This window comes from Natrix helvetica (genome assembly GCF_964273705.1).
Source record: "Natrix helvetica genome assembly, chromosome: 15".
NCBI classification, from domain to species: Eukaryota; Metazoa; Chordata; class Lepidosauria; order Squamata; family Natricidae; genus Natrix; species Natrix helvetica.
This window is the reverse complement of record NC_138565.1, coordinates 7,688,434-7,705,905: the sequence shown is the minus strand read 5'-3', so window position 1 is coordinate 7,705,905 and position 17,472 is coordinate 7,688,434. Positions and strand designations below refer to the sequence as shown.

At 47.2% G+C, this 17,472-nt stretch overlaps 2 protein-coding genes across 2 annotated transcripts in view; one reads left to right on the top strand and one right to left on the bottom strand.

Moving 5' to 3' along the window:
• Positions 1 to 17,472, top strand: part of NR5A1 (nuclear receptor subfamily 5 group A member 1) — a 355,896-nt gene that overhangs the window by 39,175 nt on the left and 299,249 nt on the right. The window lies entirely within an intron of this gene.
• The window catches only part of ADGRD2 (adhesion G protein-coupled receptor D2), a gene marked incomplete at its 5' end in the record, with an annotated part of 51,570 nt that continues 41,461 nt past the window's right edge, over positions 7,364 to 17,472 (bottom strand). Inside the window, 2 exons of the mRNA XM_081967605.1 lie at positions 7,364 to 7,488; positions 14,552 to 14,582. Of these exons, the coding sequence (XP_081823731.1) occupies positions 7,481 to 7,488; positions 14,552 to 14,582 (39 nt within the window). The 3' untranslated portion in view covers positions 7,364 to 7,480. The remainder of the gene's footprint in view (positions 7,489 to 14,551; positions 14,583 to 17,472) is intronic.

The following is a 17,472-nucleotide window of genomic DNA, read 5'->3' as shown; positions in this document are numbered from 1 at the left end:
TTCTTCTTCTTCTTCTTCTTCCTTTTCTTCTTCTTCTTCTTCTTCTTCTTCTTCTTCTTCTTCTTCTTCTTCTTCTTCTTCTTCTTCTTCTTCTTCTTCTTCTTCTTCTTCTTCTTTTCTTCTTCCTCCCCCCCTTCCCTTTTCTCCTCTTCTCCACTATTCCTTCTCCCTCTCTTTCTCTCTTCACATTCTTTGATTGTTGTTGTTGTTAGTTGCGAAGTCGTGTCTGATCCATCGCAACCACATGGACAACGTTCCTCCAGGCCTTCCTGTCCTCTCCCATCCTCTGGAGTCCATTTAAGCTCTTGCCTACTGCTTCGGTGACTCCATCCAGCCCCCTCATTCTCTATCATCCCCTTCTTCTTTTGCCCTTCATCCTTCTCCGCATGAGGCTCTTCTCCAGGGAGTCCTTCCTTCTCATTAGGTGGCCAAAGTATTTGAGTTTCCTCTTCAGGATCTGGCCTTCTAAAGAGCAGTCAGGGTTGATCTCCTCTAGGACTGACCGGTTGGATGGCCTTGCAGTCCAAGGGACTCGCAGGAGTCTTCTTCTCCAGCACCAGAGTTCAAAGGCCTCCATTCTTTGGCGCTCAGCCTTCCTTGTAGTCCAACCTTCACAGCCATCCATTGCCACTGGGGAAAGCTAGCCATTGAATTTTATGAAATCAAATTTGTTAATTTATTATTCTCCCGCAAGAAGACTTCTTCGTTTACAACAGCCAGTTAAGGGACCCTGGGTCCTTGATAGAGTCCTTTCCCAGGGTCCTAAATCCGTCTGTTCATTTCACGAACGAATGAATTTCTCCGCCAGAAGGATTTGTGCATCTCAGATGGCTAAATCTGGACCAGTAAAGACACCATCCGAGCGAGGTTCGCTCCGGCGCCCTGCAGTTCTCGAGCCCTTCCTTAAAACCCACCCAAGCTTGCAAGAAACAGCCTAGCCAGAATCCTGAACTTACTTGCTCGTAGAGATACGGTGTGTGTCTCTGTGTGTGTGTGTGTTTTTCTCCTCTGAGTTGTGTGTCTGTTTTAAGTATTTCTCAAAAGTCAGACGTCTGTTGGATCTGGTCCACGAAGGTCAACTCTCTTCCTGTTTTTTCTTTTCTTCTCTTTACTTTGTTCCTCTCTGCTAAGACAGGGGGGGGGGAGGCCCATTGGGAGTCTCGCTGGTTGGGGCAAGGTTGCTTTTGCAAAAAGAAATATAATTATGTTTTGGGAGGGAATCGTTTCCTTAAGAGATCTGATCACCCGGATGTTTGCAAAGGATGGCAAAATTAATCATTTAGCTGAGCTTCAGGGCTGTTTGCTTAGCAGACAAAGCAGGGACTCCCCCTGTTTTTGAGGAACAGGGATGAAAAGAGTTTGGGGACATACAGTGGGCACGTTCTCCTCTCCTTATCCTCTCCCCCTCCCCAAAATAACTCCCAATTCAGCCTCTTCGCAGCTGTTGAGTGCCTTCCCACCCAGGTCTCTGCCACGGTTTGATTCTGCCCCCCGACCCCACCCCATCCTCTGCTCCTCCACGCTGCAACGGTGGTCTCTTTCGTGGTGGCTTGTCTCGCCTTCCCTGCTTCGTGTGACTACCGGGACAATTGTCTGCATGGATTTGTGTGTCGTGGTTCGAAAGAATCCGGAGGACGCCTCTTGGAAGCAGCCACGCTATATTGGTTCGCCAGTGGGTCTGGGGAAGGGGGGGACGGGGAGAGGAGGAGGAGGGTCTTCTCCCCAGCCCTTCCCCAAACACGAAAAGTGCTCTTAAGTGTCTATGCCCCTAACCACCGCCACCATCCCTTCTTCCTGTCCTCCTTCCAGATGTCTTTATGGAGTTCTACCTTGCCGAATTCAGACATTCCAATAAATTTTGTAATTCTGCTATGGTCCATTTCGGAATGGTTCTTTCTTTGGGGGGGGGGGGCGGGGGGGGGTTTCAATGACAATGCTTGGATGCTTGCAACCCAGAACAGCGGAGGGCGGGGCAGGTGGGGACCCCGAAGACTCGTATGGAGGGTCTGAATCCACAGGTGGGGAGGAGAGAGAAAAGCTACTCAGCACATCCTTTCTCCAGTCAACCCCCCAAAAACGAGGCCATATTGGTTTCAAAAGAAAAACAAAATAAAATTCTTGGGAATTGAATTGTCCTTCCCTAGCTTACAAAGCTGGATGTCCCTCCTCTTTAAAGACTTTTTCCTGGACAGCGAGCAGGGCTTGGCACCTGGCCAGCAATGATAAGACACCAGGCCCAACTCCAGCTGCAGGCGTGGGGGTGACTCAGAAGGGGTGGCCCGTTTCCCCCTGTGAAAAGGCTGCGGGAGGAGTGCGGGGGGGGGGGAGAGAATCTTGTTTGAGAAGCTGGTGAGGAGGAGGAGCAGAAGGTGTGGGAGCGGGAGGGGAGAGAAGGAAGATAGGAAGGAGGGAAAGAAAGAAGGAAGGAGAGTGAAGGGAGGAAAGGAAGGGAAAAAATGAGGGAGGGAGGAGAAAGTTAAAGGAGGAAAGGAGGGAAAAGTTAAGGAAAGAAAGACGGAAAAGATGGCGAGGGTTGGAAGAAGGAAGGAAGGAAGGAAAAGATGGGGAGGGAAGAATTGAGGAAGGGAAGGAAAAGATGGGGAGGGAAGAATTGAGGAAGGAAAGGAAAAGATGGGGAGTGTTGGAAGAAGGAAGGAAGGAAGGAAAAGATGGGGAGGGAAGAATTGAGGAAGGGAAGGAAAAGATGGGGAGGGAAGAATTGAAGGAAGGAAGGAAAGGAAAAGATGGGGAGGGAAGAAGGAAAAGATGGGGATGGATGGAAGGAGGAAAGAAGGGAAGGAAAAGATGGGGAGGGAGGGAAGGAGGAAGGAAGGAAAGAAGGGAGGAAAGGAAGGAAGGAAAAATGAGGGAGGGAGGAGAAAGTTAAAGAAGGAAAGGTGGGAAAAATTAAGGAAAGAAAGAAGGAAAAGATGGGGAGGGAAGAATTGAGGAAGGAAGGAAAGGAAAAGACGGGGAGGGAGGAAGGAAGAAAAGAAGGAAAGAAAGGAGGAAAGGAAGGAAGGAAAAAAGGGAGGGAGGAGAAAGTTAAGAAGGGAAAGGAGAAAAGGAAGGAAAGAAGGAAAAGATGGGGAGGGAAAGAGGGAGGGAGGAAGCCTAACCCCAGCCAAGGAACAGAGCTTCCAGAGGTCTTACCTTCCATAATGTTCTTTCCCAGAGACCCCAAAACCGCTAACATTGGAAGAACAGCTTCCAGATGTTTGCTTCTAGGCACAGCTGCCCATTCAGACCTCAGGACTCCCCCTCCCCTTTCTGAGCCTGGGCTTCGGCCATGGCCATGGACAAACTTCTCTTTCTTCCCTTTGGCCGTTCAGATAGTAGCAGCCCTTCCCTGACCTTCATGTTCCCTCCTCCCCCCCCAGATGTGCAAGACGAGGATGCCCATAAGCCTCAGCCCACCTGGCCGTGGATATCAGGCCTGGGGGAGGGCGGGGGGGGGGGGTTCCTTAAAAAAAAAACCACTAAAACTTGGGATTCGAGAGCATCCATCCCTTTGCGCTTCCTCCAGGCGAAGCCAACGCCTTCCCCGACGGAGCAGCTGCCCTCCCCCCCACGTTTAATTTGGGGGGATCTTTTCCACGCACCCTTTTTTCCACACCTCCCCCTGCCCGCTTTTAAAATCTCCGCAGATACGTCTCACCACGTTGATCTGAAACGGTTATAGGGCAGGGATGGCGAACGTTTGGGCACCGATTGCCAAAATTAGAATGTGCGTGCAGTGGAAACTCAAAGCGCAGCTGGCCGGCATGCGTATTCCTGGATTTTTTTTGGGGGGGGGAGGTTGTCCATTTTTGGGCTGTTTTCAGGCCGTTTTCGGGCTGAAAAACGGCTCAAAAAACAGCCTGAAAACGGCTCCAAAAAGGCCTGAAAACGGCCCGAAAAATAGCCCCCAAAAGGCCCGAAAAACAGTCTGTTTTTTGGCTGTTTTCAGGTCGTTTTCCAGTGCTCCAGCACCCACAAAGTGCCCATGCCTGTTTTTTGCCCATTTCTCAGCCCATTTACAGGACATTTTTCATCCTAAAAGTGGTCTTAAAATGCCTCCTCAAAAACCGCTTGAAAAACAGCTAAAAAATGGTCCATTTTTGGCTGTTTTCACGCTGTTTTCCGGCGCTCCGGAATCCACAAAAGACCGGCTGGCTGGCGCATGCTGGAAACCAGAAGAGCAGCTGGCAATGGCACTTGTGCCCACAGAGGGGGCCTCTGCAACCCTTGCCATAGCTTTGCCAGGTATAGGTTCTCCTCCTTGAGCAGGGGGCTGGACTAGAAGACCTCCAGGGTCCCTTCCAGCTGCAGCCTAGTCTGATTTCCTAGAGAACAGGCGAAGAGGGAAGAGACGGGGGGAAGAGTTTCAGGTTTTTTATTTTGTTTCGGTTGAAGAATCCCTCCAAAGATACAGCTGCGTTATCTCCCTGTTTGGGTTTCAAAAATATGTAGCCGAATTTCCAAACTCGGCAACAAAAGTCCTGTTATGCCCGGGTGGTGATTTGTGTGTGTATGTGTGTGTAAAAGAAACAACCCTTAAGCGTTACTTTAAACAGTGAAGCCGTCACTTCTCTCCTCCCTCCTCCCGCGCCCACCTCAGCAGATCCAATTTTTAGAATAATAAACGTAGATTATGGGGACATTTACACCTGAGAGTTACAAGAGAGATTCTCTACGTGTGGACCTCATGGGATGGGATAACAAAACCCATCATGCTTAGTCGGTACATCTGCCTTTGTGCCTCTTCCACAGTTGGCCTGGAAGGCTCTTGACCATTAACTGGATCGGATACAGATTAAGAGAGTTGGAAGGGACCTTGTAGGTCATCTAGTCCAACCCCTCGCCCAAGCTGGAGACCCTGCACTATTTCTGACAGAGGGCACTCCAGTCTCTTCTTGAAAGCTTCCAGGGATGAAGCTCCCACAACTTCTGAAGGCAACTTCTGTTCCATGGGTTGATTGTTCTCACTGTCAGGAAATTTCTCCTTATTTCTAGGTTGAATCAATCAATCAATCAGAACAGAGTTGGAAGGGACCTTGTAGGTCATCCAGTCCAACCCCCCACCTAAGCAGGAGACCCTATACCATTTCTGACAGAGGGCACTCCAGTCTCTTCTTGAAAGCCTCCAGGGATGAAGCTCCCACAACTTCTGAAGGCAACTTCTGTTCCATGGGTTGATTGTTCTCCCTGACAGAAAATTTCTCCTTATTTCTAGGTTGAATCAATCAATCAATCAGAACAGAGTTGGAAGGGACCTTGTAGGTCATCCAGTCCAACCCCCCACCTAAGCAGGAGACCCTATACCATTTCTGACAGAGGGCACTCCAGTCTCTTCTTGAAAGCCTCCAGGGATGAAGCTCCCACAACTTCTGAAGGCAACTTCTGTTCCATGGGTTGATTGTTCTCCCTGACAGAAAATTTCTCCTTATTTCTAGGTTGAATCAATCAATCAATCAGAACAGAGTTGGAAGGGACCTTGTAGGTCATCCAGTCCAACCCCCCACCTAAGCAGGAGACCCTATACCATTTCTGACAGAGGGCAGTTCAGTCTCTTCTTGAAAGCCTCCAGGGATGAAGCTCCCACAACTTCTGAAGGCAACTTCTGTTCCATGGGTTGATCGTTCTCCCTGTCAGGAAATTTCTCCTTATTTCTAGGTTGAATCAATCAATCAATCAGAACAGAGTTGGAAGGGACCTTGTAGGTCATCCAGTCCAACCCCCCACCTAAGCAGGAGACCCTATACCATTTCTGACAGAGGGCAGTTCAGTCTCTTCTTGAAAGTCTCCAGGGATGAAGCTCCCACAACTTCTGAAGGCAACTTCTGTTCCATGGGTTGATCGTTCTCCCTGTCAGGAAATTTCTCCTTATTTCTAGGTTGAATCAATCAATCAATCAGAACAGAGTTGGAAGGGACCTTGTAGGTCATCCAGTCCAACCCCCCACCTAAGCAGGAGACCCTATACCATTTCTGACAGAGGGCAGTTCAGTCTCTTCTTGAAAGCCTCCAGGGATGAAGCTCCCACAACTTCTGAAGGCAACTTCTGTTCCATGGGTTGATTGCTCTCCCTGTCAGAAAATTCCTCCTTCTTTCTAGGATGAATCTCTCCTGGATCAGTTTCCATCCATTGTTCCTTGTCTTGGCCTTCGGCTGCTTTGGAAAACAGCTTGCATTTGAAGGAGATTGTGATTCCAAAAACACTGGAGTGAATTTTGGAGGCAGGACAAACAGACACAGGAGCCACGGGTTAGCTTCCAGAATAAGATGGGGTAAAAATGAGAATTTTAAGCTTTCTTAACAACATGTCGAGAGACAGCAAGGGCTTGAGATATTGCAGAGACTCGCAAAGTCACTGTCCTGATGAAAACTGGAAGGGTGGAAAATTCCAGTGGCCCTCAGAAGGCCTTCCTAATCATCATCATCATCATCATCATCATCATCATCATCATCATCATCTTAAAAATAGCGCTCTGGAAATGTTCCGTTGGCTTCATGCCTTAAAGGAAGCAGTCCCAAAAATAATAAAGTAAAACAAAATTTCCATCAGCCACCCAGGCTTCTGATGTTTTCTGGAGCTGAAGTGCTCTCGGGTTCTCTTTAACTTTATCTTCCCCAGCTTGATGTCCCTGGCTGCTTCCTGTTTTCAAAACAGGAGGATGGTGGCATCTCGGGAGGTCTCATGGTGGCAATGGTGTGGGAAAGCCCTTGCAGAGATGGTTGGCGTGAAAAAAAAGAGAGGACGTTTGGGGTCAGGGATGAAAAATGGGGAGATCGAAAGGAGTTGGCTTTCCAGAGAATGCTCTTCTCGGGTCCAATGGAGGATGAACTAAAGACCAGCCACCTCAGATGATGTTATGGAGGAAAGGAGGCAGTCACGAAGCTATGCCACCCACTAGAGCAGGGGTCTCCAACCTTGGCCCCTTTAAGATTTGTGGACCTCAACTCCCAGAATTCCTCAGCCAGCAGCTGGCTGAGGAATTCTGGGAGTTGAAATCCACAAGTCTTAAAAGGGACCAAGGTTGAAGACCTCTGCAGTAGACTAATCTTCTACCCAACACTATCCTTTGGGGTGACTACATGGCCTTCACTGTTGCTGTGGCTCACTTGGATAAGACACTAAGGTAGATGTGGTCACCAGAAGTTCACCATTAAGATGGACGGTTGTGTTGCCTGGTCTTCTCTTTGTTCTCCTTAGCTTCTGCCCACCACCCTAAGCTTGGAAGCCAAGAATGGGAGGAGGATAAGAAGCTCTCCTACCAAGGAGAGCCACAAATAAGCCACAATCCACAGCAAGGGGAGGGAAGGGAAATGAGGAAGAAACGGTGAGAAAGCATCATGGTTAGTAAATCATAACTTCAGAGCCAGGTCTGGAAGGAGCTGGAGAAGGAAGAAGAGGAATGGAGAACTTCCCTTCTCCATCTTCTGGGTTTTTGTCCCTCAACAGTCACCGGTTGGAGACACGTAGCTGGGAACGGCTCTTCTCATAAGCCTGTAAGAGGAGAAAATGTCCATTATAGTCTCGCTACTTTTGGCTTTCATCTATTTTTTCTAAATAGATGGAAGGATGGAAGCTAATTTTCAGATTAGCTTCCATCTTCCGGTCTACTTTTTAGACCTAATCTGGGATTGATGGGTTAAAATAAGAACACCCGATAACAGCTCCAATCGTCCTGTTTTTTTCAAACTCCCCAAAACTAGAGAAGTCAACGTCTCCCACCCACAGAGAGGCAAACCCCTCCAGTCACATAGATTAGATTAACAGAGTTGGAAGGGCCCTTGTAGGTCATCCAGTCCAACCCCCCACCCCCACCCAAGCAGGAGACCCTACACCATTTCCAACAAATGGCAGTTTAGTCTTGTCCTGAAAGATGCCAGTGTTGAAGATCCCACATTCAAGAAGAGACTGGATCGCCATCTGTCACAAATGGTGTAGGATCTTCTGCTCGGGTGGAGGGTTGGACTAGATGACCTACAAGGTCCCTTCCAACTCTGTTATTCTGTATCTAACTTCTGAAGGCAACTTCTGTTCCATGGGTGGATTCCTCTTCCTATCAGAAAATTTCTCCTGATTTCTAGATTGAATCTCTCCTTGGTCAGTTTCCATCTATTATTCCTTGTCTGGCCTTTGGGTGCTTTGGACAATAGCTTGGCCCCCTCCTCTCTGGGGCAGCCCCTCAAATATTGGAAGACTTCTCTCCTGTCTCCCCTGGTCCTTCTCTTCCCTAGACTAGCCAGTCCCAGTTCCTGCAACCGTTCATCGTATGTTTTAGTCTCCCGTCCCCTCATCATCCTGGTTGCTCTTCTCTGCACTCTTTCTAGAGTCTCGATATCCTTTATAAATTAACAAAGTTGAAAGGGACCTTGTAGGTCATCTAGTCCAACTCCCCTGCTCAAGCAGAAGACCCTACACCATTTCCGACCGAGGGCAGTCCAGTCTCTTCTTGAAGGCCTCCAGGGATGAAGCTCCCACAACTTCTGAAGGCAACTTCTGTTCCATGGGTTGATTGTTCTCACTGTCAGGAAATTCCTCCTTATTTCTAGGTTGAATCTTTCCTTGGTCAGTTTCCATCCATTATTCCTTGTCTGGCCTTCGGGGACTATCTTGACCCTCTCCTCTCTGGGGCAGCCCAACAAATATTGGAAGACTGCTATCCTGTCTCCCCTGGTCCTTCTCTTTGCAAGACTAACCATGCCCAGTTCCTGCAACCGTTCATATATTTTAGCCTCCAGTCTCATCATCTCGGTTGCTCTTCTCTGCACTCTTTCTAGAGTCTCATGCTCTTTTTTTTATAGTGTGGTGACCAAAACTGGATGCAGGATTCTAGGTGTGGCCTCACCATAGCTGGGAGACCCCAGCCTCAGAGTTATCCCCTTGTTTTCACAACAGAGGGAAAAGGGTCTCGCCTCTTCTACTGCCCCCTCCCCTCGTCTCCAGCCAAAGGAATGCGCTTCGTTTTCGAACCCCTTGCTTGGGGGGGGAGGGGGGCAACGGCTCGGATTTTGATGCCAGTCTTGGGTCAACGGTACCCCTGTTTTTCTAAGGCTGGGATACCAACCGGCAAGGCTTAGGCCTGGGGGGTGGGTGGGGAATCCTATCTCGCCGGCAGCCTCCTGCTTGCCGCTACGGTTCTCCATCCCCCCCCTCCTCTGCAGCCACCTCCTGGATCCTGTCGGTGCCCAGCTGCAGGCACAAGGAGCATATGTTGCTATGCGCATCTTAGCAACATGCAAGTTGTATTCACAAACCATAATGAAATTATCGCGGGGAGACAATGGAGTGACACTCGAGGAGGCTAAGGCCATGGCGATCGTTCCCTTCGCCAGAAGGGGAACAAAAGAAACACCTCATTGTGTGGGTAAATATATGACAATATTCTTTCTCCTCCCCCCCCATCACACACACACACACACACACACACACACACACATATGCGCCACAAATTAACACACCCCTGCACGGCTCACCCCCCTCTTTTCCAGGGCAATCACCTCCCCACATAATGGAGCATAAATGAATATCCCCAGATCATGCTTCCATCAAGCCAGCCAGGAGGAGGGGGTAATGTTTGGGGTGGGGGTGGGTGAGGGGGGAGAGAAAACATGTGGCCTCTTGTCAAGTGAATGGGGTCCAGATGAGGAAGGGGCCGCGAAGGAAGAGAACAAGCCTTCCCCCCCTCTTTCCATCAGCACTTTGCGCTGTGTTTAATAACAACATTGTTCTCTACCGCCGAGGTCCCGTCTGAAAGCGCGCTCGCAAAGAATGGAAATCCGACAGCGATTCCCGCCGCGGTGGCAACTAGCCGGATCGGGAGGCTGAATGGTTTCTTCCCCCCCCTTTTTTTCCGTCTTTGCCAAAGTTTGATATCTTTTTTGGGGGGGGGTTGAAATGACCATCGCAACTTTCTCGGCAATACACAAGGAGCCTTCGACTTCATTTAGTGACCATTCCAAGTTATGACGGCACCCCTCCAAAAAAGTTCCTTGAGGACAAGGGGTGGGTTCCTGCCGCCATGACCAGGTAAATTTAGGATTTCCAAATAGCAAGTAGGTAGCCCTTTAGGTATTGCTCCAAGGGCTCCAATTACAATCGGGACAACACACGATTTCTTTTTCCACAGTCGCTCAACCTCAATTTGCAAGTCCCGGTACTTTGTGATTTTTTTCTTGCTGTTTATCTTCAATTTGTGCATCACCAGGTAATGCAATGTCAATGAACCGTACTTTTTTCTTTTCCATTATTGTTATGTCAGGTGTGTTGTAGGCCAAGTGCCTGTCGGTCTGGATTCTGAAGTCCCACAAGATCTTGACTTTCTCATTCTCTAAAACCTTCTCCACCTGATGGTCCCAGTGATTTTCGCTGTACTCCAATCCAAACTTTTGGCACAATTTCCAGCGAATAATCTTAGCAACGCGGTCACGGCGTTGTAGGTAGTCAGTTTGTGAAATTTTGCTGCACCCGCTGATCAAGTGGTCGACTGTCTCATCTTTTTCATTACAGAGGCGACATGCTGTTGGTGGTAACATGTTGAATTTTTGCCTTCATGCAGTTTGTGGCTAAGGCTTGTTCTTGAGCTGCCAAAATAAAGCCTTCTGTTTCTTTTTTCAGTACTCCTAATCTTAACCAGTTCCAAATTAGTTTTTCGTCAGCTTTGCCTTCAATACTTTTCAAGCATTGGCCATGCATAGCTTTGCTTTTCCAATTTTCAGCTCGCTTCTCAATTACTAAGCTTTTAATTTAGTTGTCTTCAAAAGGCCTCCTTTATTTACTTCCTTAATCATTGGTTCTTCCCTTTTCTGGGTGTAATCATTCAAGCTGTGTCTTTCTTCTTCCACCGTCTGCTTTCCTTCTAGGAGTCCTCGACCACCCTCTGCTCTTGGTAGATACAATCAGTCAACATCACTTTTAGGGTGCAAAGCATGATTCATTGTCATAAGCTTCCTTGTTTTTCTGTCCAAATTGTCCAACTCCATCTGGGTCCAGTCAATTATTCCTGCAGAGTATCGAATCACAGGTATAGCCCAGGTATTTATGGCTTTTATGATGTTTCCTCCACTCAGTTTGGACTTTAATATCTTGCGAATCCGTCAAATGTACTTGGCTGAGGTTAATTCCTTGACTTTATTAGGCATTAAGTCAGAGGCCTCTAAAATCCCCCAAGTACTTGTAGCCTTCTTCTGGTTTTACTGCCTTTATCGTTTCTTCATTCTCAAGTTGTATTCCATCATTTTCTAGGACCTTGCCTGCTTTGGTTGCCATTGTTGCACAATTGTCGATTCCAAACTGCATACCAATGTCTTGGCTAAATTCTTTTGTGCTTTCGATTAATAAATTCAGTTCAGCTTTTGTTTTACCAAACAGCTTCAAATCATCCATGTACACCAAGTGTGAAATTTTCAGTCCTTTCTTGGCAAGTCCGTATCCACAGTTCACCATCTTCAAAATGATTGTCATTGGTAGCATTGAGAGTATAAAAAGTAGGGGTGAAAGGGAATCCCCCTGGAAAATGCCTCGTTTAATTTCAACTTCACCCAGTTCTTCTCCATCAGCCATAAGCTTCGTTTTCCAGAGGTTCATCGATGTTTCCATGAATTTTTGCATGTTGCTGCTGATGCCAAAGATTTTCAGGCATTTCTTGATCCAGCTGTGGGGAACTGAATCAAACGCTTTCTTGTAGTCTATCCAAGCCATGAACAGCTTGGTTCGTCTTTTCTTCGAATTCTTTAGGGTTAGCTTGTCAATCAGCAGTTGGTCCTTTGTTCCTCCTGAATTTTTGCAGCATCCTTTCTGTTCTACAGGAAGCAAGTCATTTCTTTTCAAGCATCCGTAAATTTGATTTGCAATGATACCAGTATGGAGTTTGTATGTTGTTGGCAAACAGGTGATTGGCCTATAGTTTCCAGGGTCCTTTCCTTTTTCTTTATCTTTTTGGATCAAAAATGTCCTTCCAGTTGTCATCCATTCATCATTGCCAGGTGTTTTTAAGATCTGGTTCATTTGGGCTGCCAATCTTTCGTGCATACTTGTAAGTGCCTTTAGCCAGAAACCACGTAGCTCATCTGGTCCAGGTGCACTCCAATTCTTCCCTTTTCTTGACTGCCTTTGCACCATTTCTTTTGTTATTTTCACATCTTCCATTTTATGCACTTTAACAGATCCTTAACCTGCTTGATCCATGTTCCATTTCTATTGTGCTTCTTGTTGTTTTCCCACAAATTCTTCCAGAATTTCAGAGCTTTCTCTTTATCAGGCTTTTCATTTGTTGTTACTCCGTCTCCACTTTTTAAGCTCTTATAAAACTGGTGCTGATTTGCTCTGAACTGTGAGTTTTCCTTGAACCGAGTTACTCGATTTTCATACCGTTTAATCTTTTCAGCAATGGCAACCACCCTCTGCTTCAGCTCTTCAATCACTACCGCAATCTCCTTGTTCTCCAAATCGTATCTTGCTTCCAGGCTGCTTTTGACCTGCTTGTTCTTTAGCTGACCTTGCCTTAAGTTCTTCAAGTTGCTCAAGTCTCCACGAAATTTTTTGGATCTTCAATTCCAACCGAATTTTCCACTTAGGCTTCCCCTTCTGGCCTCTTCGGTTCTTTTGTATTTTCAAACCCAATTCTTTTGGTGGTTATGAAGGCTGCCGCATACATCAGCTGGTTTGTTTCAGCTAATGTAGTGGTTTGAATGGTTTGCACGGCCTCGTTGATCTTTTCAAGTACATTTCTCAATTCTTTCCGGTTATCTTGGTTTCAGCTTTGGCAAAGGTGTTCTTTCAGCATCTTCCACTTGATGCTTTATTTTCTCAGCTAATTGAGCACTATCTGTTGGTGCTTGCTCTTCAGTGCTTCCTTGTTGTTTATCTTCATCCATTTCAGCAGCCTCTTCCTCCCTTTCTCCCTCAGTTTGCCTTTGAGTCTGCAAATCATTCTTGATGTTACTCTTCTTTGTTGGTATACTCAGGCCATTAGTTGCTTTCTCTTCGATTCCTGTTAATTCTGCTGTAGTGAAAAATTTGTGGCGCAGAATTACACGTCGTTGATCCATTAGCCTTTGTTCACTGATATCACCGTCCGTGTGGTTCCCTTTCCAAATCTGATACATTCATTTTTGAAATCCACATTTTGCTGGCTCAGACTTTGATAATAGAGATGTTTTCTTCCCTAGTCCAGATTTTTCGCTTTTTTGCTTTTTCTTCCAGTAGCTTGTCAGCTCCATGCCCTGGTTGGCCAGCAGAGGGAGCTGAGCCCTGTAGATCATTTTGCGCAGAATGCCCAGGAGCCATAGCATCCAACGGAACCCTTGTTAATCCGGGCAACGGTTCAGCCGGCATAAATTTCATTTTTCTCGTATTCACCATGTTTGAATGGGTTGTGGAGCAAATGTTGTTGTTGTTGTTGTTATTATTATTATGTGGTTAATCTTTGGTGAGATTCACAGCCTTTGGGGCTGGTTGGTAGCTCAACAGCTCGAGTCCTAACCAAGGACCTAGGAACTGTTAAGGTAACGTCAGAGGATATAAGCTGTTCCAAGTAGGGTGGGTTTTTTTGTAGAATCAGAATGTTCAAGTCTGATAAATTTAGAATTTCCAAATAGCGAGGTAGTCCTTTAGGTATTTCTCCAAGGGCTCCAATCACAATTGGGACAAGACACGATTTCTTTTTCCACAGTCGCTCAACTTCAATTTGCAAGTCCCGGTACTTTGTGCTTTTTTCTTGCTGTTTATCTTCTTCTTCTTCTTCTTCTTCTTCTTCTTCTTCTTCTTCTTCTTCTTCTTCTTCTTCTTCTTCTTCTTCTTCTTCTTCTTCTTCCTCTTCCTCTTCCTCTTCCCCCTTCCTCCTCCTCTTTCTTCTTCCCTCCTCCTCCTCTCCTTCTCTTCTACTTCTTCTTCCAATTCTTCTTCTCCTCCTCTTCTTCCTCATCTCCCTTCCCCCTCCTTTTTTTCTTCTCTTCCTCCTCTCCTCCTCCTCCTCCTATTATTATTATTATTATTATTATTATTATTATTATTATTATTATTATTATTATTATTATTATTATTATTATTATTAATCACACAGTCAGCCAGATGCTCAGTCTGGGTTCTTCTCCTTCCTCCTCCTCCTCTTCTTCTTATTTCTTATGTCTTTTATTCATTAAACATTAAACTCAAGTCAACTGGACATTTAAAAATGTATCACATTAAAAAAAAAAAGTATCACAAATATCACTGACTGGCTCTCGTGGTTGATACCTTGCCAGCATTCCAGGTATCCACCAAGTATCTTCTTAAAATGTATACATGCGTGTTGTTGTTGTTGTTGTTGTTGTTGTTGTTGTTGTTGTTATTATTATTATTATTATTATTATTATTATTATTATTATTATTATTATTATTATTTTGCAACTTTCTCAACAAATACTCTGCAGAGAACGAATACTGGATCCATGAGCATGACAAGGCTCCTAAGCTAAGTGCACTTCGAGGCATGAGTTCTCGAGTTAAAAAGACAGATATTTTCTTCCAGCCTTAACCCAGGGAAAAATCCAGCAAGGCTGAACATAACAAGGGAAGACTTTACCTGATGATTTGAAGGCAGTCAGTTGTACAGCCTGGGGAAAAAAAAAACGAGAATGAGAGAGAGATCAATCAAACTTTCATCTGTCCCCTATTCCAGTGGTCCCCAAGCTTTTGGACCTCAAGGACCACTAAATTCATAATTTTAAATCCCGATAAACCATTAATACGATCTGCCTAATGACCTGCTGGGTGGGCGTGGCTAGGCAGTTGTGTGACTGGGTGGGCATGGCCAAGTCGATGTCACTCATGCCTCGTCACCTCTCCTCGCCCCTCCCCTCCCAGGCCCTCCTCTCCTCCCCTCCCGGGCTCCTTAGGGCCCCAACAGGAAGCCGTCACTGGAGCTAAGCAGCCCCCAGGAGAAAGAGTTGGCAAAAGAGCTCAGTTCAAATGGGATCTGACCGAGAAGGAGGCTCAGCCGAAGCACCTCACTGAGGACTAGGAGCATAGGCTTCCCAAGCAGAGGGAAGCCCTGCGGGAGTGCAAGGCCAGGTACTGGCACCTGGAGGCTCAGTGGGCTGAGATGGTCAGCCAGTTCCAGGCCGTGATGCCGTCCCACTGGAACGAGGCCCTCCGGCTCTTCCCCACCAGCGGCTCTTCCCTCCAGCCTTCGCCCAAAGCCCCCCACCAGGAGGCTGAAGGAGACCCCAAGTCGGAATTTCTGCCCCCTTCCAACCCCCACAAAAAGACCCCGAAGGGGGAGACTCTCTGCAGCAACACAAGCATCCATTGCACGTATCCGTCCCAGGGGCCGTAGTTTGAGGACCCCCGATTTAGTGCAATATAAACAATGCAAATAATTTTTCTGCAGGCCACTAAAATTTTCTCGCGGATCCCCGTTTAGAGACCGCTGATCTATTCAATTTGCAAAGGTGAGCGTCAATCACATAACCTAGCAGTGCTTAAAATCCCACCTTGGATGACCAAAAAAAACACCCCTCTTTGTTAAAAATATGCCTTTATTGTCCCCAAACCGAGGCTCTCTCTTTCGTCTTTCTCCTCTGACAATGCTTAGAGGTCGTGGATCAAATTCCAGCTCAATTTCTTACTTTTTTTCTAATTTCTTTTGTGGATCGTTGGCTTTTCCCCAACCTTCAGAACTGGAGATTCAATTGCATTTTTTTTAAAAAAGAGACTTATTTTGTGTTTTTTTGATGCCTCCTCCCCCTGTACAAGCTATTGTAATCCATCCCGCCTCGAAGGGGTGCAGTCTCCTTGTTGGCTGGAACCCTACATTTTTTGGGTGCTTTGGACAATAGCTTGACCCCTTCCTCTCTGGGGCAGCCCCTCAAACATTGGAAGGCTGCTCTCCTGTCTCCCCTGGTCCTTCTCTTCCCTAGACTAGCCAGGCCCAGTTCCTGCAACCGTTCATCCTATGTTTGAGCCTCCAGTCCCCTCATCATCCTGGTTGCTCTTCTCTGCACTATTTCTACAGTCTCAATATCCTTTACAAATTAACAGAGTTGGAAGGGACCTTGTAGGTCATCTAGTCCAACCCCCCCTGCCCAAGCAGGAGATCCTACACCATTTCTGACAGATGGCAGTCCAGTCTCTTCTTGAAAGCCTCCAGTGAGAAAGCTCCCACAACCTCTGAAGGCAACTTCTGTTGATGGTTAGGAAATTCTTCCTTGTTTCCAGGTTGAATCTCTCCTTGATCCATTTCCATCCATTATTCCTTGTCTGGCCTTCAGGTGCTTTGGAAAACAACTTGACCCCCTTCCTCCTCTCTGGGGCAGCCCCTCAAATGTGGGTTCAGCTCATTCACATCAACAGCCTGGTTGGGGTGGGGGGAAAACCCTGTTATGGGTTTTATCACGGATAAAATATTGTTTGGGCCCAGTGAGTGCGTACTGTGCATAATGTACCTTGAAGTCCTCGTTGACTCATAAATCATTCCCTAGATATAACTCTCCATCAATATGCACCGAGACGCATAAATACACACCCACGCACCACTCTGCGGTGCAACCAAATTGAAAGAACCTGCTCCTTTTTAAAAACAAAAAACAAAGCTAAGTTTCTAGACCTTGTGATCAGGAAGTCCATCTCGAATGACCGAGAGCTGATCTTTGCAAATTTCCTCCCCCCACCCACTGTCACACTGCTATTGTCGACGCCGAGGGGATCATTTAATTCCTCCCGCCCTGGGTCGTGTGCAAGAAAAGGGGGGCTAAGGTACAGGTTCCCCTCGCACTTATGTACTAGTCGTTCCTGACTCTAGAGGGCGCTGCTTAGCTCCGTTCCAAAGCCGAAGAGCCAGCGCTGTCCGAAGACGTCTCCGTGGTCATGTGGCCGGCATGACTCAACGCCGAAGGAGCACAGAACGCTGTTTCCCTTCCCACCAAAGGTGGCTCCTATTTTCCTACTTGCATTTTTTTACCTGCTTTTGAACTGCTCGGTTGGCAGGAGCTGGGACGAGTCACAGGAGCTCACGCGGCGCTAGGGATTCGAACCGCCGAGCTTCCTGATCGACAAGCTCAGCGTCTTAGCCACTGAGCCCTTGCTATTACCCCTTAAAACAAACAAACCCGCCCACCTTTTTGTAAAGACGCATCGCAAGACAAAAACAAAAACAAGGGGCAGAATTAGCCTTATCTCGAGGGCTCCTTCGACCCCTTCCGGTCTCTCCAACTCGGGAAGGCTGTAGGGAAAGCAGGCGACGGGCTCCCTCCCCGCTTCCTAAGTACCAACACTGGCCTTGGCATTTCAAAGCCAGCGGTGGACGCTTAAGCGCAAACCGCCCTGGCTGGTTTAATTGCTTTAACCTGTGCTTAAGACTGGGTGCCCAGTAACTTGGCAATGAGACACGGGTCGCTCGGATCTGACACCTGGGGAGGTGACTGGCACCCTGCTTCTCTTAGCCCGCTCCCGAGCCCATCAAGACCCCTCCGAAGGAGACCCCAAGCAAGGTTGCTTGGCAGGATC